The 24,883-nt window shown below is 47.3% G+C and overlaps 7 protein-coding genes across 7 annotated transcripts; 4 read left to right on the forward strand and 3 right to left on the reverse strand.

The window, feature by feature from the left end:
* Positions 1-2,886: 2,886 nt before the first annotated feature.
* On the forward strand, positions 2,887-3,264 carry G6M90_00g113870 (uncharacterized protein; the record flags this gene model as incomplete). The annotated part of the gene is made up of 1 exon (XM_066131901.1): positions 2,887-3,264. The coding sequence occupies one exon, from the start codon at positions 2,887-2,889 to the stop codon at positions 3,262-3,264; it is 378 nt and encodes a 125-aa protein (XP_065987890.1).
* A 1,389-nt stretch (positions 3,265-4,653) lies between these two features.
* G6M90_00g113880 (uncharacterized protein) lies at positions 4,654-5,084 on the reverse strand (the record flags this gene model as incomplete). Its single annotated transcript, XM_066131902.1, has 2 exons — positions 4,654-4,828; positions 4,900-5,084. The coding sequence occupies 2 exons, from the start codon at positions 5,082-5,084 to the stop codon at positions 4,654-4,656; spliced, it is 360 nt and encodes a 119-aa protein (XP_065987978.1).
* A 1,970-nt stretch (positions 5,085-7,054) lies between these two features.
* On the forward strand, positions 7,055-9,073 carry aurF_7 (Aurovertin biosynthesis cluster transcription factor aurF; the record flags this gene model as incomplete). Its single annotated transcript, XM_066131903.1, has 6 exons — positions 7,055-7,284; positions 7,355-7,664; positions 7,730-7,820; positions 7,917-8,412; positions 8,617-8,787; positions 8,857-9,073. 6 exons carry the CDS (start codon positions 7,055-7,057, stop codon positions 9,071-9,073), a joined length of 1,515 nt encoding a protein of 504 aa, XP_065987852.1.
* Positions 9,074-9,619: 546 nt separating this feature from the next.
* Positions 9,620-13,613, reverse strand: mdr1_2 (ABC multidrug transporter mdr1; the record flags this gene model as incomplete). Its single annotated transcript, XM_014684207.1, has 2 exons — positions 9,620-11,790; positions 11,843-13,613. The coding sequence occupies 2 exons, from the start codon at positions 13,611-13,613 to the stop codon at positions 9,620-9,622; spliced, it is 3,942 nt and encodes a 1,313-aa protein (XP_014539693.1).
* Positions 13,614-15,509: 1,896 nt separating this feature from the next.
* On the forward strand, positions 15,510-17,341 carry vma-2_1 (V-type proton ATPase subunit B; the record flags this gene model as incomplete). The annotated part of the gene is made up of 4 exons (XM_066131904.1): positions 15,510-15,605; positions 15,972-16,133; positions 16,186-16,511; positions 16,564-17,341. 4 exons carry the CDS (start codon positions 15,510-15,512, stop codon positions 17,339-17,341), a joined length of 1,362 nt encoding a protein of 453 aa, XP_065987894.1.
* A 466-nt stretch (positions 17,342-17,807) lies between these two features.
* On the reverse strand, positions 17,808-21,274 carry dtxS4_2 (L-aspartate decarboxylase dtxS4; the record flags this gene model as incomplete). Its single annotated transcript, XM_066131905.1, has 6 exons — positions 17,808-19,371; positions 19,936-20,243; positions 20,311-20,645; positions 20,708-20,915; positions 20,989-21,033; positions 21,092-21,274. 6 exons carry the CDS (start codon positions 21,272-21,274, stop codon positions 17,808-17,810), a joined length of 2,643 nt encoding a protein of 880 aa, XP_065987919.1.
* Positions 21,275-22,993: 1,719 nt separating this feature from the next.
* Positions 22,994-24,643, forward strand: dtxS2 (Cytochrome P450 monooxygenase dtxS2; the record flags this gene model as incomplete). The annotated part of the gene is made up of 2 exons (XM_014684210.1): positions 22,994-24,193; positions 24,293-24,643. 2 exons carry the CDS (start codon positions 22,994-22,996, stop codon positions 24,641-24,643), a joined length of 1,551 nt encoding a protein of 516 aa, XP_014539696.1.
* Positions 24,644-24,883: the final 240 nt, after the last annotated feature.

Consider the following 24,883-nt stretch of genomic DNA (forward strand, 5'->3'; position numbering starts at 1 on the left):
CAATATATCCTGCCCTCTGACATGCATTCAACTAGGGCACGGCACGGGTGGAGGCGCCACGAGGTCCTTGTAGTATTCCATCTATTCCTTAAAATAAATCGTATCTTGACGCTTTAGGGGACCCTTGCGTCTCTGGATAGATCAGTGAAGAGAGTTTGTTATCCAGTCTAATATCCCTAACAAGCTGTCCTATCAGAATTTAAGTACCTCAAAATAAAGTCAACTTTGGTCGGGTTCTTCACACAAGCGGATATAAATACGTCTGAAATATGCGATACGCACTCCGAGTAGTCTATATAAACGTCCTCCAAGACCAACATTACGTTTAGAATTAAATTCCGCACATAGCGTGCGCAAGAACCCGTCCTCAATTCCTGTTACTGCTGTAAACAATTATGATAATACTATATCTTCTAGTCTTATAGATATACCAAAGGGAATAATCCGGTCTGCTTTAGCCCTTTTAGACCTAGGCATTAAGTATAGCTTATCCTATAACCTGCTACTATTTAATATTAAGACTACACCAAATAGCAATAACAAAATCATTTAGCTGTCTGGACCAGGAAGTATCTCCGGACCAGATAGCTCCTCCGGACCGTCTCAATCATGTAAGGAGGGGATATATAGTAGCAACAATACTAAATATATATTATTTATCAACAAATAGCGTACAATTATCGGGAAATATACCCTCGAGCACGACGCCTTATTAGAGGGTAATACTTGCAAAACAAGTAGGAGAAGCCCTTCAGAACTCAAATACGCTATTTTTAAAGGAACCGCTCAACAGGTTATGTATAGGGGAAACCTATCAATTGAGGACGCTGCTATCGCCTGGCTTTGTGAGAGGTCGGATCTCCCGACCATAGAGGAGGCCTGTAAAAGGTTCCCCCCGGGGTGGTCAGGGGTCTGACTAGACATGCGGACGTTATGTCCTCAGCGAAGTACACCAAAATCGGATACGGCCAGAAAAACAGCATCTGGACCTGTGATTTGGCTTGTGATAAGCCCTGCGATTTAAATTTGTACCCTGAAACGCAACTGTCGCGTGGTAATTCTCAATCTAATTCTCGTGGAATTAATCTAGGAACAGGGAATCGTTTGGGCTTCTTATATGTTAAAAAACCTGCGAGTAACAACTAAGGGAAGAAGCCCGGTGAGCATAAAGTAGTAGGTTAGGATGTGCTTCTTTGTTTCTAATACTATTTGCCCGTATTAAAGAAAAAAAGCGCTATAGTATTTGCCTAACCTGCTATATTATATTTATATACGGGAATATATAATAAACTCACCTTAGTAAACTCCCCTCACGTATTATTCTCGCTTCCCGGTGTTAATATTAATATTATTTGGGAAAGTATTAAAGTACAAGCACTGGTATTTTCTCTCTAAAAATAGTAGAAGGCTGCTACAATCCTTGTGTACACCAGAAAGTTTAATACGACTCAAGCAATATCACGCCAGCCTGGTATACAAAGTAATCGGCTAACTATAAATGCTATATATTAATGTAAATATACCTTGCCCACAGGGAACGACAATACTACTCGGCACACAATAATGTGTTACAGGCAGATCAATCGGCCTGGCTTAACTACATTAACATGTATCGCCCTGGTGCGGCCACAGCTATAAGCATTGCTTGATGCTAAATAACAACAAAATTCGGCTGCAAGAGACTTTTGCAATCCTACTTCGTAAGCAAAAACTGCAATGCATGTCGTAACGTAGCGGCTACGCTGGTAATAGGTACAATTATCTAACCTTTTGTCGTGTTGGTATTAAGAGAGTATTGCTTGAGCACCAGCTACTAAGCCTTTATCAGCCTTGCAGGTATTATAGTTGGCTCTCTCAGGATGCAATAATAGTGTGTAAGCTTATATTTAATACCTGCTAGTTCGGGTTATACGCTTATAAGGGACACCGTGAGTAAGTAGTCATAAGAAAAATGTTACACTGATAACACGTTGCCATGAAGGCACGGGCCGAACCTTGAACCCGATAATAGTTGCACAAGAGCTCTGATCACGAGATCTAGAGTTAGGGTTAGGGTTATATAATTAGCCTGCTTTATAACCTATAATACAGCTTATAGCTAGGTCGCAACACAATCCTTCAAGTTTTTTTATAATTATTACTAGTTAGATTGTTAGTATTTAGCTTATAAGATAAATAAGTATTATTATACAGAAAATATATATAGCCTGGCAGAATTAACTTAGTGCTCTTACAAGCTAATAAGTCTAGTTTTTATGTAATAGGCACGACGTGATTTATATATTCTATATAATTAAAAACCTTAACTATTTACGTGATAAAAAATTATCACGGATACAAGTTATTTTTTGCCCCTGTATCCTACAATAAGCCTCGCTGTATTTTAAAATACACTGCGTATAATAGATACTAATAGGGCAAATACTAGCTTAAATAACACAATATTAAACCCATGACTCAGAGCGGTTTCGGACAAGGATATGCACGCGCGTTATATTATGCATTAGGCTTTTCCAAGGCAATTTTAGATATTCTTACCACTTATAGCTATTTACAGTGCATAAATGCATAGATAGCAACAAGGATATTATATTATGCGTTAGGCATTTCCAAGGCAATTGTAGACATTTTTACGACTCATGGCTATCTACAGTGCATAAATGCATAGATAGCGAGAAGGATAGCCTACATTTTATACGCAGCAAGTAGAGATTTAAAAGACAGTATATATCAGCTTAGGGCTCGGCTCTATATAAATAACTAGCCGACGCAAGACCTTCTCCGTTTAAGCTATTCAACTTATTTACTTCTCACTAAGATTACTGTCTTTTAGCTATATACCTTAAATCTCTTTTTAAAAAATACACACAAGTTACCTTAACAATTATGAAAGCCGCTGCTATTATCCTCGCCTCCCTTATAGGAAATGCCCTTGCCGCACCGGCTGGCTCTAAGAGCAAAGCGCCGGCACCAGGCAGCAGCGACAACGAGAAGCCAAAGTCCAAATGTACCCCCCAAACCATCGATGAATACTGCCAAGTAATGCAGAATACAAGTAATGGTCTATTCGACAAACAATTCTGTCTAGATGCATTTAAGAGCTGCGGAAACCCGGCCTCTCTTGATGACGCTAAGTCTAAGAACTGCGCGGGCGACATAATGGCGGACAAGTATTTAGGGAGAGAACCACGCCCTGTCTCTGATTCTAAGAAAGAGGACGAGTCCACTAAGCAGCCCAACACGTCCACCCAAAACCGTCAATGAGGACTATGCAGCTATAAAGGCCAGGCCAAGCAATGCGCGAGCAAAAGTATTATTGGAAAGACTCTCACAAAAGCTCCTGTCGCCTAGTAGCTGTGAAGGCCACAAGGGGCCGGGCAATACCGAATAAGAGTGCTTAGCTAGTCTAGGCGAGAATTTACCTAGAACTGTTGGTAATGCGCTATAGCTATTATAATAGGCTAGACTAGACTGGAAGTGTAAAAATTGACTGAAAACGTTACAAACTTAGAGAAAAGTGCTTAAAAATGTTCAAGAATTCGTTACTCGTTTTGCTACCTAGGTAAAAGTAGTAGTTATCAACTTACCTGTGATCTGCTTGTAGAATGCCAAGCCGAATAGGCTAAAGATCTCCGCGTAACAGCCCTTAAGACCCAACAAAAATAGTACACTTATGCCGTGGATAACTACCCTTGAAGGCTTACCGACCTTTACGGAAACGAACTGAACTACGATGCTGCTATCCATGACGAAATAAATAACTAGACGGGACTCCAAGTCCCCCGCCGTGATAATAAATAACTTCCCTACAAGACACTTATAATTTCCTTCCTTGAACCAACAAAAAGACCTTGGAGCCTATTTGGCACCAGCTGACTAGCCAGACACAGTGAAAGAACAAACCCTCCTAAATAGTGCAAAAACTACTAGGACTACCACGCACGATATGCCTGTAATAAATAAGCACGATATAAATGCTGCGGAACTATAAACCACGCTATTAACAGCTGTATAGCCCCTGAGTAGTGTGCCAACTACCTTGGACTACATGCCGCGAACCTTACGGCATACCCGGCGCGGCTAAAGAAAGTTTATAGCTTACTTTATCGTCTCCCCAAAGAACAACAAGCACTGATCAGACAAATAGGCTCCCGCCTTTTTCAACAACACCAGGCCGCACAGCAGCGACAGTAATCTCAGGCGGCACCTAGCGGCCAGCTAGCATCAGAGGTCAACGCAGAACAACAGCGTGCTCCAGTGGAAGTTATAAAGCTGCCTCAGGAATATATTAACCCCTAAGCCCTAAATAATTTTATCGCCTACACCCTACTAGTTCTGCCAGCGTTATCCCTGATGCGCCCTGGGCCAGGGAACTTGGACCGGAACCGGCGTCGATATGTCCTCTGTCGATATTACCTAAGCGGCGCCGTGCTAATACCAACCTGTCCTCTCCATAAGTTAGCGGCCAAGGATTCATAATTTTGGTAGGAAGACGCTGAAGGTCTTCCAAGCACATGTGGGCAAGATCTCACCGGCCCACGATTGCGCCCTGGTACTGGCCGACTCCGAAAGATATGACATTATCCTTCAAGAACCCTGGACAGAGGCAAAGAACACAAGATGTCTTACCAAGACTTACCTAGCCTATAACACCTACCCACCCGTAGACAGCTGGGATAGTAATAATACGCGGCCGAGGGCCAGGAGTATGCCTGGCTGGTGCAGAGTTGACTCTGTGGTGCTGCAGCTGCCGATGGTGGTGTTGCCAGTTTCGTTGTTTCTGCCAGTGCTGCTGTTGCGAGTGTTGACGGCGGTAGCGTGAATGGTCCTGGTCTGGGTTGTGATTGTGTCAGGTCAATAGTTGATCCTACTGCTCTAGTGTCTCTACAGTTCATGTACCGAGACACTCCGAGAGCTCCAAGGAGCAGTGCCAAGCGAGCCTGAGGAGAATGGATGCTCAGACTGCCGGCCTTGACGCGGCGTATGCAGTCGGTGGCGGCAGCAGAGCCGTCGCTGGGAACTGAGCGAGAGCATCGCAGCTTCTGGGGAGGTGAGTCTCTGGCGATGTTGTTTAGTCCCACCATGGTTGGTTGCGGACCGGAGGTTCAAGAGTTGGCTTGAAGATATGGGCGGGTTGCACACGGGCAAGGAAATGCAAGAGGGCTCCTACTAACTCAAAGGCTCTGGCCACGGGCTCGCTTCGCACTCTGGCAATCTGTTCACAGTCTGGTTCGTCATGACTCATGTCTGACAAGGGTCAATCGCGAGAGAATAAGGCTTGAGCATGGCTGGAAGAGGGCACGGCTAATAAGCTAAACATCCAGAAGATCCCCTGCCGCAAGACCGACTCTTTCCCCCATGTTGAGAAGCTGCAGCGAGGGTTCGTAACCACCGAGACAATAGAAAGTTGCAGGTATAGACGTGATGTCTCCAAGCCCGGGTCCATGTTTTGCCAAGAGCTATCCAACGAACAACATGGGAACAAGAATTGCCGCCCTGTGAGTCATCACCCCGGACAAGACCAGTTGACCTCTTTATTGACATCGGGACGCTCAAGAGAGATGCATGCAAACGGACCGTGTTAATTGTCACACGGCACGATTGCTTGGCACAGCCTAGGCATAATACAGGACTTTTGATCATAGCGTGCCAAACAGTTGAGGAACACGAGGGTGTCGGGGGTTCCTGGATACAACAATAATCCATTTCTCGGTTAAGAGCTGGGGATTCAACACCTTCGGCCCTATTCACACCCCTAGTAGCTTGGCTAGTTTTGCGCCTCGACTGTGGAAAGTTTTTGCAGTATTGTTTTATAGACGCTAAACCTAGGCTCCACCCAGCTATTTTCACCGAGCGCAGTGTTATATAAACGCCCTTTGGGGGCGATGAATTACAAATTACGGATGTTACGGAAAACAACCAACCAAGACACGGAGGCTATGCATGTGAGTTGCTACCCCAAATTTATCATCGGCAATTGCCCACTCTTACGTGGCCCCGGCCTCATTCTACAGACCCCATCCGATATACCTCGGGACATGTTAATACGAACTCTATCCTGTATTGGAAGGCATCTAAGTGGTCAGATAAGGCTGGCTGCCAACCCACTTGAAACAAACCCTAGCCTTGTACGCGGCCCGGGGCGGCGACCATGGAATATTCCATGAGGAACTTATGGCACTGCATGGTACGTAGTGCATATTTTACTCCCCTACTTTCCACGCCATGAGGCCAAAAAAACCCCCGATGGACAAGGATACACTTGACCCTGGCCAACGGGTGCTTAAACTTTGGAAACTTGCTCGCGGCTAACTGCGTTCCTATTAGCTTTAGCTTCGAGGCTTTGACTCTAGACAACTTGCCCTAGTCTTTATACCCTGCCACGACTGCGGCGGGAATACTTGACCCCGCATAGTATGAGACTGTCTGGGTAACGTCATCTACCATGTCATTTGCACCAGACTGTACATGCCAACTCTAATCAACGTGCCTTTATTTGGAGAGACAAAACTGCCGAGACGAAATAGTGCATCATACACTGCCCGCAGGTGCCTTGCAGGCGTCGTTCGTCGAAGCCGTTGAGGATTTGTATCCCGAACATGACGGCGCGACCCAGTTTTGATCTACCAGTCTAATATACCCTTGGACATATTACTACTCCGTAATCTCTGACCCATGCTTACCACCTGTATGGCCTGCTCTAATTTGGTCTAGTGTCCACATCACCGTTATCCAATGGGAGGAACTGGCATCGCATGGCACTGCTGGCCAAGTTCTTCTCGCCAAGTTTACAGCCACGCTCGTACAATGCAGTTGCCTATTGTACCAAGTGTTTTCCTGTGCTAGGCTCCTGAAATAGAGGCCGTGGAAAATATATAAAAGAAACCAGAGCACTAAAATCGCCCCAAGCTGGCGTGTACAAACCCATTAAACGCCAAGCCAGCTGTTCGCAAGACCATTCCTAGCCTGGTGGCTGAGCCGAATATTATTAACAAAGTATTGTTAATTTGGGGGCGACCGCTCTGCATGACCAGGCTCACCCCCGTCAGCCATAATGGAGTGGTACCCAGAACAGCCGTCTTTGCCAACCTCTACACCCATTTTGGATGATATTAGTCTCTTCGTTGATGCCATAAAATCCCTCCTTGATGAAAGTGATATAACCACGATTAGTATGCTTGCTAAGCGCCTGAGCCCTTTCAGGATCCATCCAGAGCAGGTCGTTGTCGGGAATACTGTGTCCGTCAAACCTGTACTGGTGCTTGAATGCGAACAGCGGCCATGGTGAGCTCCTCTTTTGAGAACAAACCCCCTCTTTTCCAACGACTCGACTAAGCGGCATGATATTGGGTAGCAACGAAACACAAGACCATATCGCACAGTCGTATTTGAGCCCAGAGGCGTCCTGGAATCCCTGCTCGGCACCTACGAAGCATAGCAGCTGCCTTGTCCCAACTACAAGCTCAGCCCCATATGAGGTAGTTCCAAGTGCTGCTATCCCAAACGATATCATAGCCAATGGTATTGCTGGTGAAAATGAGAGCGGTATCGCGTATCCTCAAAGCAATAAGAGCACAGACTATGCCGAGGACATGGCATGTCAAATGCAAGGCCGCCCAATGAGGCAAGAAAGGGTTGCCGCTTCTGTCAACAACTTATTCCAGGTTTGCATCTAGCTGCAAAGTTCTATCCTGCATGGACATAGTTGACCAATATGGCCTTTTTATAGGCATGCATCCGTACTCCAGTGTCGACGAGGGACCACCGATCTGACGACAAAAGGATCTACAATGAGGTATCCCAGACGTCATCTCATAATAGTATGTACATTTATTTGACACTCCACATCCAAACTAAACGAATATAAAGATTGGTTTATTATCCGCCGGGGGTGAGTTTGCTAAAGTATTGTACAGCACCAAATACCGGGACGGTTCCCTACGAAGAGAACAGGGATGGCGATGTGAGTGAAGATCCAAGGGATCGGCAATCTGAGATGATAGAGACGATACAGACCCTTCAGTCTACCAATCCTGAGGGCGATTTCATGATCATGGAGCTGACCAGGTCTTCGACTACTACTCTTGATGCGCAATACGGCGGACTTAATACGCGGCAAGCTAGAAAAGACAACAAGGTGCGCCGCCGCAGGAGCAGTGCATCGTCCCGCGTCGTTTCGTCGGCAACCAGTTTCTGTAGCACTAGCCACTTCACCACCAACAACGGAGCAAATCCTGTTGCCGAGACGGCTGGTCTCTTGGTCGATACGCCTGCATTCAAGGCGATTTCTGCGGCCCGTACCAGCATTCGAACCGACTACTTCCGGTTCCTGGAGATCAACCTCGGACGCTGGGCCCAAGGCGGCTTGTGGCAAACCTCAGGGCCCTTGGATCAGACAGCAGGCATGAATATGTATGACAGCTTACAAGTATTATATTTGCGTGTCTGTCGACTGGATATGCGGATAAGAGATGATGCGATCCGGAGCCGAGTAGCACTGGTTCTCCTCCATTTAAAGTATGAAGAAACATGTCGCCAATGGAATGCCCGATCATCTAGATATCCAAAACAAACATCAAGAGTTGGGAGGGGGAGTATTAGTTCTATAATCGATAGCATCCTTGAAAATGCCCATCCCGAATGGACTACTGCCAACTCTCGACAGAAGGCTGAGCTACGAGCAAAGTTTCACGACCAAAAACGATTTGGGAAAAGATGGTGGATGCTGGTAGACGTGTTGGGGCCCAGCATACTCATCATATGCTCATCAAGGTTTGCAGGAACCATGTATGGTTGTGCCCTTTTTTCACAGTGCTGCCCTGAAATGGAAGCATATACTAAACTAAACTACTACAGCAATAATACCACAGTCACCACAGATATGATTAAAGCCATAATACGCGCTATTCGAAATTCTAAGACGAGCCTGATGGCTGTTTTTGAGACGGTGAATCCGATCGCAGACAGCTTATTGCGCAATCAAGAATATGGAAGCCAGGATGTTGACCAACTGTTGAAGTCACTCAGATCCGTCCGCCTGGACTGGGTAGGGGGCGAGGATGATTTACTGTGAAGGCGGAGTGTAGACCTTTTTTAAAATCACAATATAACATTGTGGACAGACAGCTTCCAACTTGTAGGAATACCGTGTTGTGCCCAATCCATTCATCCCCAGTGTGGCTAACAACGCGACAGACCTAGACCTGTCGGATACAGCTGTTGACTTGGATAACCTTTGGGGTGGGGGCTTCCCTACTTATAAAAGAGCACCTGAGCAGAGTTTTTCATGTACTTTAGTCCATGCAAAGAGACATCAACATAGAAGGATAGCAAAGACTCAAGGCGACAAGATCGCTCCGCTCTGTCGGTCTATGTTCACGACGGCTCTCGGTCCGCCGGTCAAGGTTTGTCATGGAGTTAGGGTCCCTGGTCTGATGGTTCAATCCCACCTATATAGTATATCTATAGCACTCTACAAGCCGTTTCGATTATTTGTAGGAACTGGACCAACAAGTCGGGTAGATTGCATCCAGATCGCAGGGGTAGTTCGTTACTACGGCAAATCCTTGCGTATGCAATTATAGTACATAAAAGTGCGACGTCATCAACTTGCCAGATACTATGCAAGACTCTGTATACTCACGAGCTCTGCATACTTGCCCGCCTTTTCAATTAACTGAGAATGTGTCCCGATCTCCACAACCTTGCCGTCATCAAAGACAAAGATAATATCAGCCTTCCGAATAGTGCTAAGGCGATGTGCGATAACAATAGTAGTTCTCCCTCTTGAAGCCTTATCAAGTGCCGCTTGAACAACCGTCTCCGATTCCGAATCAAGAGCTGAAGTTGCTTCATCGAGAAGCAACACCCGTGGGTTTCGGAGAATGGCACGAGCGATTGCGACTCTCTGCTTCTGGCCACCAGACAGCAGCCCTCCTCTGACACCCACAAGAGTATTGAAACCATCAGGGAGGGACACAATAAAGTCATAGATGTTTGCCTCGCGACAGGCCGATTCAATAGCCTCGTCGGTAACCTGACCATCTGGACATCCAAGCGAAATGTTGTCCTTGATGGTACCTTGATAGAGCGCTGGCTCTTGACTTACGAGGCCGAATTGGTTTCGATATTGTCGAATGTTGAGTTTGCGGATATCCCTTCCGTCGAATAAGACTGCTCCGGACTGGGGATCATAGAAGCGAGAAATCATCTTGAACGCAGTACTCTTGCCACATCCAGACGTTCCAACGAAAGCGGCATACTGACCGGGATGTATTTTGATGTTGAGACCTTTTAATACAAGTCTCTGGTCTTGTTGCCCAGGATACGTAAAGTGTACGTCTTGAAACTCCAAAGAGCCTGCAACGTCCTTCACAGAGTCACCGGCGTCTGACCAAGGGTCAATCGTGGGCGTTTGATCGAGTAACTTCTTCAGCTTCTGCGTGGAAGCATAGGCCTTACCCATCTCTGGAGCATGAGCAAAAATCAACCCAATATTCTGGGCTCCAAAGAGGACAGCCATAAAGCACAAAAAAAACTGAAACATGTCGTATTCACGACGGGCTATTAGATTGCCTCCCCACCAAAAGCAAAGGGCATAGCAAAAAAAGAGAAAAGATTGGGAAGCAGCATAAAGCGCAGAAGGCTTGAGAATGAAGAGGATATTCTGGCGAAGCTGCGTCCGCACCAGCGTGCGATACTCCTCGAGCACATCCATCTCTCGTCCCAGCGCAGCAACAGTGCGCATGTCCGAGACAGCCTCTGCGGCATAGCTGGCAGATTCATCATATGAAGCTCTAGCACGCCGCTGAAATTTAGCTACCAGCCATACGTGCAGAAAACCACAGCCCACAAGAATCGGGAGAGTCGCGATGCAAACCAGGGAGAGTTTCCATCCAACGGCGATGGATAGCGAGCAGGCTGCGATGAGTGTTGTGATGGAAACAATCAAAGTTCCCAGAGTGGTGCCACTTAATCCGGCAATATGGGCTGCTTCTGTTGCCAGGAAGGAAGTCAAGTAGCCGGTTGTGTTCTGCTTGTTGTCAAAGAAGGACATGTCTTGCCTCAACATGGCTCGAAAGGCAGCATGTCGAATGCGACGTACGAGCCGCTCAGAGCTCTTTGCAAATGCCAAGTTTTGGGCCGCAAACGAGATGCCAAGAACAAAAGCTAGCATGACGTACATGGTACTCCAGAAATCAGATTCTTTTTCTATCCTGCCAGGCTCATTTGGTGGAATGGGTTGGGATAGGGTTGATATCTGCTTTGAGAAGAAGACAGCCGAAGAAGGGTTTCCAAGCCCACAAATAACAGATAGCATGCACCCGATTACCATTAAACTCCATTGCGATTTGTTTATGGACAGAATGAAAGATAATAGCGCATATAAACTGTCGCGATTTGTCGGTCCGCCGAGGTCATCTCTGCTCAACCTGGAGGATTTGATCTCGTCATGAGATCCTGCAGTAGTTTCCTGCTTATACGAAGTCTGTTTTTCAAATCCCGCTGGGGACACTCTGGAATCTTGTTTTTCGTCAACACTTGATCCAACACTTTGAGCTTGAACTAGCTCCAGATAGGCCGCATTTTTATTCAGAAGTTCCTCATGAGTCCCCTGCTCCACAATGCGACCTTCAGACATAACCACAATATTATCCGCGTGTTTTATGGTCGACAAGCGATGGGCTATAATGATAGTAGTACGTCCTGTTGCGGCAACTTGCAACGCAGCCTTGACGGCTTGCTCAGACACACTATCCAGAGCAGAAGTTGCCTCATCAAGAAGTAGAACTATGGTCGAGTTAGTCCACGTTTTTTTGGGGTATATTTCCATTCAGCTTACTTTTGGGGTCCGATATTATCGCTCGTGCAATCGCAATTCGTTGTTTTTGGCCTCCAGAGAGAATAGAGCCACGCTGGCCGATATGCGTATCATAACCCTTGTCAAGAGCGATAATAAAATCATGTGCAAAAGCCGCCTTTGCTGCACGAATAACGCGCTGTCTCTGAGAATCCTGGCTTTCATGTTCGAATGCTGTGCCAATTAAACCATGTCGAATATTTTGAAAGATGGTGGTCCCAAAGAGTCCGGGCTGTTGGCTGACCAGGGCCATCTGTGCTCGGAACCATTTCAAGTTTAGACTCCGTATATCATGACCGTCCAGACGTATCGTTCCTTGGACAGGGTCGTAGAACCGTTCAAGCAGGCCTATAATTGTGCTTTTTCCGGATCCTGACGCTCCAACTATGGCAGTGGTCTTCTTGGCTGGAATATCCAAACTCAAGTCGGCGATGACGGGTGCACCTGGTCTTGAGGGATAAATGTGATGGATATGTTGGAAGCTTATGTGGCCAGAAACCTGATCCAAACTAATCCCGGAGCTTGCCATGGGATCAATGGGGGAGACACGATCTGTGGTGGCAAGGACCTTTCTCGAGGCAGCCGCTGCAGTAGTAAATGCTTGTACGTTTGGGGCAGCATTGCCCAAGGCAAACGCCCCAATTAGGACGGACATGAGGACGGTCAGAAGTTTTGACACTGGCAGCTCTCCTTGGATAAGCTGTTTGCTACCCTGCCAAAACGCGAGGGCATACCCGAGGATCATGACGATTTGCAGCCCTGCAATCATTAGTCCGGTGGCTGTCCTAGCACGAAAGCCGTAATGCTCTGCCTTTGCGAGGTGTGCATCATACTGTTTGGCCAAGTGATCCTGGTTTCCAAAGGCAGTGGTGCTGTGTATAAATGTCAAAACCTCTTCCACGAGGCTACCCCCTTCAGAATACGCAGCAAGCGACTTGATGGTATTCTTGACCATCAACCTCGTGGTTAGGGTAGTGGTAATGATCCAAGCAACAACGGTACAACACAACATAAGAGTGAGCTTCCAGCTATTGGCAAACCCAATCACAAACGCAGAAACAAACGTGGCAATGGCAGCCAAGGTCAGCCCTACTTTCTGGGAAATACCGTCCTGAATTAGACTCATATCGGCGGTAATGTGGGTTGTGATTTCACCAGCACCCGTATTATCAAAAAAGGCAATGTTTTGGCGTATACAACTTTGCAAGTAGCGCTCTCTGAATTTTACCGTCAGATGCTCCCCGAGGTAGGTGAAACCAACGGTGGATAGAAAAGTGACACAAAATTGCCCAATGCCTAGATACACAAAATACAGGACATAGGTTGTCATTTCGTCTCGAAACCGACTAGGCTGAACGGTATTATTAAAGAAGTCTTGGAAAGTGCCTTGCAAACCGCCAAAAATAATTGTCATGATTGGCAAGGCGGCCCCAGACGCCATGGCACAGACGGCTGCAACAATCATGATGAGGATGTCATGGCGAGACGCATAGCGGTATAAATGGAAAATGCTCCCTCGATAAGTTGGCACTTGTGCTTGTCGCTCGAGCATTTCGGCATGATGTGGTGGGAGATGTCCATATGGATTGCAACTGCTGCTCGTCTCTTTTGAGTCTTGTTCCATACGAAACTGGCCATTTTCGACAGTTGACGGCTGCTTTGCTGCTTCATTGGCCTGGTTTTGGGGTCGCTTACTGCCTCCAGAATAACTTTTGCTTGAACGCAACCCGGATAGAAATTGTAAAGCCCTCATCTTGGGACTGAAATGCAGTAACGGCAAAGATATAATGAGTGGCAGCTTCTTTCTTCTCTTCTTTCTCCAGGGGGATGAATGCCCGGCACCTCTATGGGATCACGAGTAGGTAGGTGAAGTAGTTGTGCAAAAGGTCATTGGCCACAACATTGACGATTGGTGGGTCAATTTGGACTTGGTTGTCCATCACTGAAAGTAGACCAGCATGTTATCATGATGAGTTGTGTGGAAACATTACCCTGGGGCTGTAACTATCTAGGCTGTATACTGTCAACGGCACTTGCCCCTGGTCTTCTAATGGCCCTAGACCAGTACAGTAAAGGAGGGGGTGGAAATATTGATGGTTATCCGAGCGGCCGAGCCCCAGCATGTCGGCTATTGAAGGCTTCGCCGCTAGTTTACTACTCTCGAAATTGCCGTGGCATGATTTCAATTGACGTGGCAAACGACAAATACGTGCTAGCAGTGCTACCCTACCATAGCGATCAGGGATGAGACAACGCCTTCTTCACACTGTTTACCTAGGTACGTATTTGCTTATATCGGAATTTATATGCGCATGGGTATAACTTGTACAATCCGCCTTTTACGAGTTTTGCTAAAAGTAACCTAATAAGATAATGCATAGGGGCTATTTATAAGGTCTTTAATACGGACACGAGATTTTTATAGTAATAATTGCAAATTACAATTCAATAAAGTAAATGAAAGAGGAATAATTTTACAACTATAACGTAAATTAATACGAAAATTTATCACGTTATTAAGTGCCTTTTCGACTTTACACGCTTTTTATAATAGCCATCTCTTATTAGTTTCACCCCTTCTTGTTATATTACTCCTGGCTACCCGACCCAGTCAAGGCCTAAATTGTAAATGACGTCAATCTTCTTGTACAGCCATTTACAGTACGATTGCAGCCAATTCTACACTGTCCGGGCCATGGGTATGGATGTCACGAAAGGCGTCGGTGTAAAATTGATGGGTGTGTACATGCATCGGGTAGTCTCAAGCGACACGCCTCTGGAGTTTATGAGATGGGCAATGCGTCACTTGGTTCACGATGCTTGCACGTGTCTTGATTCATGTCCTTCGGGCAGGGCGGCTTCTGACTACCCTTGGTTGGTACCAGACTATAAAGCTACAGTGTCGTGCACGTTCATTATACAGTAACAGCTTGAGGTTATTATTTTGCGGGGCCCCATGAAGGTCTATTGGTCCATTCCTGCACGTAGTCAATCCATGTCAGTTTGGCTGATTCTGATCAGCCAAAATCCCTGCCTGGGCTCCCCGCCGACGTCGCATTGAGCATGCAACACAATGGCTCTGGTTGACGACATCAACATTGAAAGTCGGCGCCAATCACCACCCGCTCTGGCGCCATGCCGTCTGGTCCGAATCAACGCCGCCGGTCCGCAAGAACCCGCTCTGATGCTAAGCAGCTTTGTCCTGGCCACGTTCCAACCGTCATTGAGAAATTGATTGTATCAATGTCTGGTACATGGCGTGGCACCATGCATACATTGGCGGTACATGCACAGGCTGCCATGTACTAGCGACAAGCACCAGACATTGCCCCTTGATTGTCCGCAGCATAATACACGGGTATCCAATTGTCGGAAACCCAGGACTACACATCAGCACTTGCTTGGCAGCGGTGAAATTGAGTCGGCAAAAGGTTGCCTCTCTTCACATCGCACGGATATTCTCCTCCTCTGCGCGAATGACTGCGGGCGTTATACTGCTCGCCATCCCAGAATGCCAGCCATCATCTCATATGACTCGGTTGCACCGCATCAGCTATACTTGGATCACTACTTCGCCATTTATTGCACCACGTCCGTTCACACACATTGGGCATTTGTTCCAACCCCTTGATTCCATCCAGAACTTCCCATGGCAGATGCGCGAGAGCCCTCCTATTCGGTGCGACCGAGGGTGCAGTATAATACCGTCAATGGCGTTAGTGGTCCCCTCGTCATAGTAGAAAATGTAAGTATCACGGGCCTCTTTCAACGCCTTCGTTAAACTCGTCCAGGTCAAGTTTCCAAGATATGATGAAATCGTCACCTTGACCCTTGGAGATGGATCGGAGAGGTCGGGCAAGGTGTTGGAAGGACGAGGTTAGTCCACGCCCCATCCAGGTTTGACGTCTGAAGCAAGTATGTGACGGCAATTATCAGACGACCGAGCCGTCGTTCAAGTAAATCTACCCACTCTACCAACGTTGGTTGATTCGCAACACATGATTCACAAAACACGATAGGTTTTCGAGGGCACGTCTGGAATAGACGTCAGCAAGGTACCAAGAAATGCCTCGAGCCAGGTCTGCGCCATGCTAATTTTGTACCAATGCAGACCAAGGTTAGGTTCTCGGGTCAAAGCATGAAACTTGGTGTAGCAGAGGACATGCTGGGACGTGTATTCGATGGGTCTGGCAAAGTAATCGACAAAGGGCCAAAGGTGCTCCCCGAAGATCATATCGATATTAACGGCAGTGCTATCAATCCCTATTCTCGGGTATGTGGTTGCGGATTCCAAGAGAAAACGCATCTTTCTGACAGGCCATTAGGAATATCCCGAAGAAATGATATCAACTGGTATTTCCGCTATTGATACCATGAATTCGATTGCCCGTGGTCAAAAAATTCCTATTTTCTCGGCCTCTGGGCTGCCGCACAATGAGATTGCTGCCCAGATATGCCGACAGGCGAGTTTAGTCAAACATCATGGAGTCACCAATAAAAGCGTCCACGATGGCCATGAAGACAACTTCTCGATTGTGTTTGGTGCTATGGGGGTAAACCGAGAAACAGCTAGGTTCTTTACTAGGGATTTTGAGGAAAATGGAAGCATGGAGCGTGTCACCCTCTTTCTGAACCTAGCAAATGATCCCACGTAAATTCTCGTTCCGACGCTTCCAAAACTGGGCACTAATAGGCTATATTAGAATCGAGCGCATCATCACCCCCCGGCTGGCTCTTACAACCGCCGAGTTCTTTGCTTACCAGCTTGAAAAGCATGTTCTCGTAATTCTTACCGACATGACTGCCTACTGCGAGGCCCTCCGCGAGATCTCAGCGGCAAGAGAGGAAGTGCCCGGTCGCCGCGGATTCCCCGGGTCCATGTATACTGATTTGGCAAGCCTCTATGAGCGCGCTGGTCGTGTTACTGGGCGAAAAGGCTCCATCACGCAATTGCCAATTCTTACCATGCCTAATAACGACATCACTCACCCCATCCCTGATTTAACTGGTTACATCACAGAAGGCCAGATATTCATTGACCAATCCCTTCATAATAGAGGCATTTATCCGCCAATCAATGTTCTGCCATCCCTCTCTCGTTTAATGAAGTCTGCTATTGGAGACGGCATGACAAGGAAGGATCACGCTGATGTCTCAAACCAATTATACGCGAAATACGCTACAGGTAAAGATGTGGCCGGAATGAGAGCTGTAGTTGGGGAGGAGGCTCTCTCTGCAGAAGACAAACTAGCGCTTGAGTTTCTTGATAAATTCGAGAGGCAATTCCTTAGTCAGGGGCAATTTGAGTCGCGGACAATTTTTGAGTCACTAGATCTCGCGTGGACTTTGCTACGCATTTTCCCAAAAGAGCAGCTCAATAGAGTACCTGCTGCTATTCTTGATAAATTTTATCAAAGGGCAAGAAAGGATGTGGATGCAGAGGCGAAGTTGCAAAAGGATATAGCCCAAAACCATGAATAGAACTTGAGAATTCGATCGGCGCACGAGATGCACCACATCTACGAGCCGGCGAGGTGATTTAATTTGATGTGGGTATTTGTTGAAGTTGCGACTCTGAATATGTAGTCTGTCTTACATATTTATATTTGTGTCAAATGCGTAGATGTTTGCGTCTGTCGACGTTTCTCCGATGTTAGTTCATGGTGAAACCATCGGCGAGCGAGAAACCTGGTGATTTTGTTGTGTAGAGTGATGGATATTTAGTCGTTTTTGAAAAACTACGAGTCATCAATAGATACGACCGGGTGATACTTGACACTCACTTCAATAGAATAGCCAACCAGCATCAGTATAGTCTATAAGTAGCAATTGGGCTCTCGTGTAGCTTCTATCTAGAACTTGCACAACGACCCATTGATCCATAATTAGCCAATTCGCAGAAAAAAGTGCAAAGCTTGCGAGGTTCTGCAGGCGGCAACATATTTTATTATCCCACCACCTGCTTACCCACCGCTTCCAATCCCTTGAAAAGTCCCTCAACCGTTCCGAGTAACGTCTCGCAATTCACAACAACTCTAAAAAAGTCACCTTTCGGTCCAGGAGCAAAATCAAACATGAACCCTCGATCAACCATTTTCTCCACCATGGCTCTCGTTCTTCTAGACGTTTCCCTTTCGCTCTTCGCCATTTCCCCTCCTGGTGTGTAGTAGAAGCAGACCTGCAGGCAAGGCGGGGGATTGGGCGATACAAGCTCAAAATCCGGTGATTTTTGGATAATGCCACTTAGATGAGCAGCCATTTTAAACGCATGGTTAATACGTCTTTCAAAGCCGGCCGCACCGTAGTATGTCCAGGCCAACGCCATCTTTAGGCTGTCTGCCCTACGGCCACATTGTAGTGTCAAGTTTGCCAGATCCCATACTTCGTCGTCCTCTGTATCGTGGAATAAATATCCGGCGTCGAGTGAATTTGCAGTATAAAAGGAACTCAAGTTATTAGTAAGTAAGAAAGAGCATGTCATTGGGACATTAAGCATCTTATGGGGACTAATAGTGAGTGAGTCGGCAAGCTCACAGCCTGTAAGCTTATGTCTGTGTTTGGCTGAAAAGATAATCGAGCCCCCCCAGGAGGCATCGACATGAAACCACATTCCAAACTCTTCACATATCGTCTTGATTTCGTGAAGGGGATCAAAGACACCTAGTACAGTGGTTCCAGCCGTCGCATTAACATAGAGTGGTGTTTTGCCCTGCGCTCTGGCTTGAATAACTAGCTCACGCAGGGCATTTACATTCATGCGCCCGTCGTCATTGACAGGCACATGAACGACGCTTGATAAACCCATGCCGCATGTAATAGCCGCCTTCTCCATAGAGAAATGTCCATGGCAGCTAGTAAAGATGGCAAATTGGTACGAGTTTCCGCCGTTGAGTTTGCAATCAGGATATAATGAGTTGCGAGCGACAACGAGGGATGTCAGGTTTGACGCACTGCCTCCTTGGCAAGAAATGCCCCCGGCAGATGGACTGTTGAATCCAAAGTAGGCTGCGAGCGTACGCCCCGTGACTTTCTCAATCACGGACAGGGCTGGTGCCACGTGATAGACGTGAACATTGGTGTTGAGAATGCCAAGGACAATCTCAGAGATGATGCCCACGGGATTCGTGCTCGAGGTGAGCTTGTCCATGAAACCTTGGTCCCAGGTATTTACGCTGTAGCGTAAAACGTCCCGAATAAGGTGCATGAGACCATCTTTGCCGTTTCCCTCATGATCGGGTAGAGCGAATTGAAAGCGTTCTTGCAGGGCTTTGGGCGGGTATGGCTCAACCAGAACATTCTGTAGGCGTTGAGTGTCGTCGGTGTGAAGCCGGCCAGCACTCTTTAAAGAGCAAGCTTCGTCGGCTGCACGAACATGCGGAATGATGAGTGCTCTGACCGCCTCATAGAGATCGTCAAGTTCATCTGCTCGGTTCAACATTGTCTTGGTGTCCCTCATGGAACGGTCAAAGGCATAGTTCTCATGGATGCTCTGGAGTTGGGACGATGCATCGCTGCTGATTAGGTTTTCCCAGAGGGTTATTTATACCGACAAACTCTGGTCTCAACGTGGAGAGTAGGCTTTACGGGAATTTCTTCAAGGCAAATATGAGACTCATTATTGAAAAGAAAAATGCCGCAACATTAGTACAACCCGTGAAGTAACGCTTCTCTCGCCTTGTACTGGCTTTCCCGGTAACTGCACCTACACCCCCTTGCACTGCCCATGTCAACACAAAATACCCCCACAACAGCACATGCGAATCCTTCGAGGTTTAATGGCTCGTTCGAATGCAACCGCCAAGTTTGTTTTATTCCATTTTCCCATCATGAGGTTATAGCGGAGTTTGTCGTCTCCCTACCCCCTCCCGTTCTTCAAGGTGTCACCATTTTCCAATTACATTAGTAAGGGCCGCTCTTTTTAGGCAAGCGATACAAATTACAAAGACTTTTGTCCCCAATTTGGAGTAGTTGAATTCTTGCGTGTAGTGTCAAGTAGTGCAGTGTAATTAGCCCTCCTTTCTTCAAAGTAGCATCTAAACTATCACGAGTGTCCCTGTATTCTTTGAGGGACGTACAATTCTTCTAGATACTGCTCCTCATCTCTAGACAGTTCCTTACCCCTTGCTGCCAGCGCTTCTTCAATTCGTCCAACTGAACCGAAGCCTATGATCGGAGCTGTTACCCGTCGATTTAACCAAGCCAGGCTGACATGACTCATCGGCCAGCCTCGTTTCTCAGCAATCTCCGCTACTCGCTGTATGATCCTGTCCACGTTGTAGTCGTCGCTCTCGTATAATGAGCCATGAGCACTGCAACTCGCTCGCAAAGACCCTTCCTCTTGTTTTGGCCTTCGTGCTAGTCTACCAGATGCCAACGGCCCCCACTACCAAGCGACGTAAGAGTCAGCATTGCACATGTCCAGCCTGTGTTGTAGGGTGTCAAGGACAAACCGGAATGAGGCCGACACCTGTCATCTTGCAATATTGGTTCATCTCTCTTTCCTCTTCACGATAGATGAGGTTGTAGTGATTCTGCATCGAGATGAATTTAGTTAGACCCTTTGTCTCGGCTATGTGCTGCAAGGTGGCGAACTGGAACGTCCACATGGAGCTCGCGCCAATATAGCGGACCATGCCCGCTCTTATCAAGTCGTGCAGTGCAGACATTGTCTCTTCTGGGGGTACTGTATGATCGAAACGATGTATCTGGAGGACGTCAATGTAGCTGGTGTTGAGGCGATCGAGTGAAGCCTCAACGGCGCTAAAGAGGGCTCGCCGCGACAGACCTAGGAATATTTGATTTAGCTTCTATTCACCTTGTTTTGGAGTATTCAGTATTGAAAGTTACCCCATTGATTTACATAGTCCTTGCTATAATCTGCCAACTCGTGGTGCATTGTTACTCCGGAACCTGGATCAAACCTTTCAGGATCAGACATGACCCGGTAGCACTTTGTCATCAACACCACCTTGTTCCGAGGGATTTTGTATTTGGAGAGCGCCTTGGCGATGATTCTCTCGGACTCTCCATTGGAATATACATTTGCAGTATCCCACTTGACGTTGTTAGTGGTAGTTGCCTGACTGGCTATCGAGTCCTCTCTGTTAAGGGAGGAGGGGGACACGTACAGTATTGACCCCCAAGTCATATGCTGCTTTAAGGATAGGTAAAGCCTATCAATATGTAGGTTAGTTGAGTTGAGTTGAGAGGCTATTAGAAAGAGATGCGGACCTTTTCCTCTTCAAGAACCCAGGGTAACCACTTGCGACTCCCAAGGTGAAGCCCACCAAGTATGGGCCGTGACACTCTCAAGCCCGAATGACCAAGGTTCAGATAGTCTACCTTGGTTTGTGATATAGATTGTGTTAGAGATGGGGGAATTCGAAGCAGCTTTTCGAGAGAAACTTTGGCCATGGTTACCAGAACTGCAACATAGAGTGCGTCATCAACCAGCTTACAACAACCCAGCTAGTACCGCCTCACAGTTGCATGGAGATATAGACGATTCGAACTCGGATGGATTGGAGCTGGATGAGCTAAGTACATCTGATTGACTGGGAGTTGGCTGTTTGAATCCGACTCGGATCTGTATACGCTTACGCCGATGCCAGCACAGAACATGGCGAGGAAAGTGGGATGATGCTCTCTTTGTCCCATTATTACATGACGTATTTAATAAAATTACAGCTTGCCGGCACTCAAGGGCCAGGGTTATTTGCTACCTAATTGGAGACATTTCCTTTAGATCCAGAGCGAACCGAAACGACGCGTGGACATGAGAATTGTCTGAATGGAACAAATTATTCCCAGTGGGTCAGGTTAAAGGGCTGAAGTTCCCGAACTACATTTACGATGAAGCGCAAGTATGGTACTTTGAATAAGGTGTACATATCCCTGGTGACGCACATGGCCAGGAGGGGGTGAGGATGAGAATATTTACCCCTCGAGCTCAGCAAGGACAAGTGCAAGCTCAGTATGATGGGCTATGCGGTATTCTGCCCTCTCCATGTTACAAACGTCTAATTATAACTAGGTCAATCTTGTTGGTAATCAACACCATTCACTGGACTGCAGGGTTGGTGGGTTGCTGCATGGAGTAACAAATCTATTGACCAGACCAGACATGTACATATGTACCCAAGCCCCCACGCCCAGCGGGGTAATGCACGCCGGTTGGTCCAGCTCCTTCCGTTAGCGGATTAGTTTGGCTGATTTTCATCTGCCAAATGCCGTCTGGTAGAGTCAAGTCTGGTCAACAGGTAGCTTGGCGATCAACACCAGACCGTTCATGTCTCTCCTGGATCGTAGATATCCACAATGCGGGCGGTGCGAGATGCAGGCGCTACGCAATGAACCCGGCAACACATCCCATTGATGCTTTGAACTCAACTCGACACGTGGATTCGTCGGATGAAAACCACATTCTTGGCGACTCTTATGTCCGCTCCGGCCCCCACGCGGCATCTCGGCAGGGTTGTGTGAAAGGGTCAAGGTAGAGCCATGTATTATAAATTGCCGTGCTAGACCGTGCCGCAGATTGACATGATGTGGCGCACCTATTGCCGGCGGTGTTGCGCTTCCACCGTCGTTGGTTCGTGGTGGGTGTCGTGACATGTCCCGACGGATGCTGTGAGCTGCACACACACGGCTGTATATAGATGCCGGCACGACTCGCGAGGGGGATGGAAAGATTCAATGTTCACACTGTGAAAACAAGGCTTTTTGCTTCAGCGGGGATTGGGTACCAAGTCTAGTCCTTGTCGCGGTACATATGTAGGTTATCGATGGAATGTCCGACTAGCTTGACCAAAGTGCTGTTTAGCACAGACGTCTTGATTTATGCGCATTCCTGCCGCTATGATGCGTCAGCCATGTAATTGACACCATGGCCAATTGTCTTAAAGAAATAGGTCAGTGCATTGCCAGTCGTCGCCATGGGGAACTCGCCTTCACTCTCCCAATATTTTGTCGTTCTTCGCCAGTCGTCTATTACACCCTATCAAAGACTTTTAAACTGGCTTACATGTACGAATAATTCAGTCTCTGTGAGCTGTCAAACCCGTTCGGCGTGTCTCTGGCATTACATATACAGCAACGAGCTTGCTATCTGGCCCGTTCCTACCTCTTCTGAATATGCTCCGCATACCTGGCAAATCTCTCGGTTACCATGAAGATATCTCTCTCACGCCGTGGCAGGCAGTCCTTGCGTCCGTAACAGTCCTGCTGGGCCTAAAGGTCGCGACAATACTATATACTGCCTTCTACAATGTATTCCTTCATCCCTTGCGCCGCTTCCCAGGTCCCGTGACATGGATTGCAGCGCCCTGGATGAAGAGCATCTCTCACATTCGCGGCCAACAAGATCACCAAATCGTAAAATTGCACCAGAAACTTGGGCACATTATCCGTGTCGGTCCCGACACCCTCAGCTTCACAGAAATGTCGGCCTGGAGAGACATCTATGGTACGGGCCACGCGGAGCTTCCGAAGCACATCTACAAAGGAAGTGGTATGGAGGACCGGCCCAACATCATCACCGCGCACTCTCGGGATCATCATCGGTTTCGCAAGGCAATGACGCCAGCCTTGACGCCAGAAGCAATTACTCACGAAGAAGCACTCATCAAGGGATACGTTGACATGCTCATCGAGCATCTCCACAAGTTTGCACAGTCGTCGGATCCATACGTCAATGTATCCCAGTGGTACACCATGACAACCTTTGACATATTCGGCGACCTTTGCTACGGCGAATCCTTCAACTCGCTGGCAACTGGAAAGCAACATCTCTGGCTTAAAAGCATGAGCAGCATGAAGGTTCTGGTTCCTCTACTGGTTTTCCCTTACATTTCTTGGCTGCTAGTCTGGTGGCTTCTTTCGCCGGAACAGCAGCGCTCGCTGAGTGACCACCAGAAACGTTCCTATGAGTTGACAATGAAGCGCATTGCCAATAGAGACACTCATCCACGCCACGATTTCATGACATTTATGCTACGGAATCGTGGCGAGGACCAAGGAGTAACGGACCACGAATTGGCCTCAAACTCGGACATTGTCATCAGTGCGGGTTCGGAAACCACCTCGACGGCTCTTACGGGCATAACCTTTTTTCTATGCAGCAATCCCGATGCCATGGCTCGCTGCGCCAAGGAAGTACGCGAAGCTTTCAACTCAGATGATGAAATCACTTTCAAGGCAACAGCGGAACTGCCCTTCATGTTGGCATGCATTGAGGAGACCTTGCGCATGTATCCCCCTGTGCCCACGTCCCTTATCCGCCGAACGCTTCCTGGCCGACCAACCCTTATTGCAGGAGAGTTGATACCCGAGAACGTAAGTGTACAAGTTTTTGACATGTATCCAAAGCAGAACAGTTTCCCAGCCCGCGGCCGTATTCAGTTGAGCACTCTAGTCTTGCTAATGCTGGTCTAGACTATTGTTGGCGTGCACCACCTCGCAACCTATCGATCTGAGAGAAACTTTTTCGATGCAAAGGCCTTTCGGCCAGAGCGCTGGCTTGCTGAAACACGGAATGATCCAAAATCTCCCTTCAAGGATGATAGACTTGACGCTGTCCGTCCATTCAGCTACGGCCCTCGAAATTGCATCGGACGAAACCTCGCCTATCATGAGATGAGGCTGATCCTTGCAAAACTGCTTTGGCATTTTGATCTCAAACTAAAACCTGGTTATGAAAGTTGGGGATTCAAGCAGCGCACCTTCCAACTATGGGAAAAGCCAAAACTGGTGGTTGAGTTCAAGGAACGTCAGTTCCAAGTCTAACCTCGTTGTCTTGCCATTGTGCCTGCGACTCAGTATATCGGCAACATGCTACAGGACAACAATCTCACAATCTCCGAATGTCAGATAGCCAGTTTCGCATGACATGGCGCGGACAAGAGAAATATAGAAGTAGACAATACTTTGTAAAAGGAAATGTTGCTGGGGGAAGATTTTAGATGTAACGAAAGGACATTCAACATGCATCTTTCAATAGTTTGCATAAGATTAAAACTACAGTTC

Source organism: Metarhizium brunneum, chromosome 7, assembly GCF_013426205.1.
Source record: "Metarhizium brunneum chromosome 7, complete sequence".
Lineage (NCBI taxonomy): Eukaryota > Fungi > Ascomycota > Sordariomycetes > Hypocreales > Clavicipitaceae > Metarhizium > Metarhizium brunneum.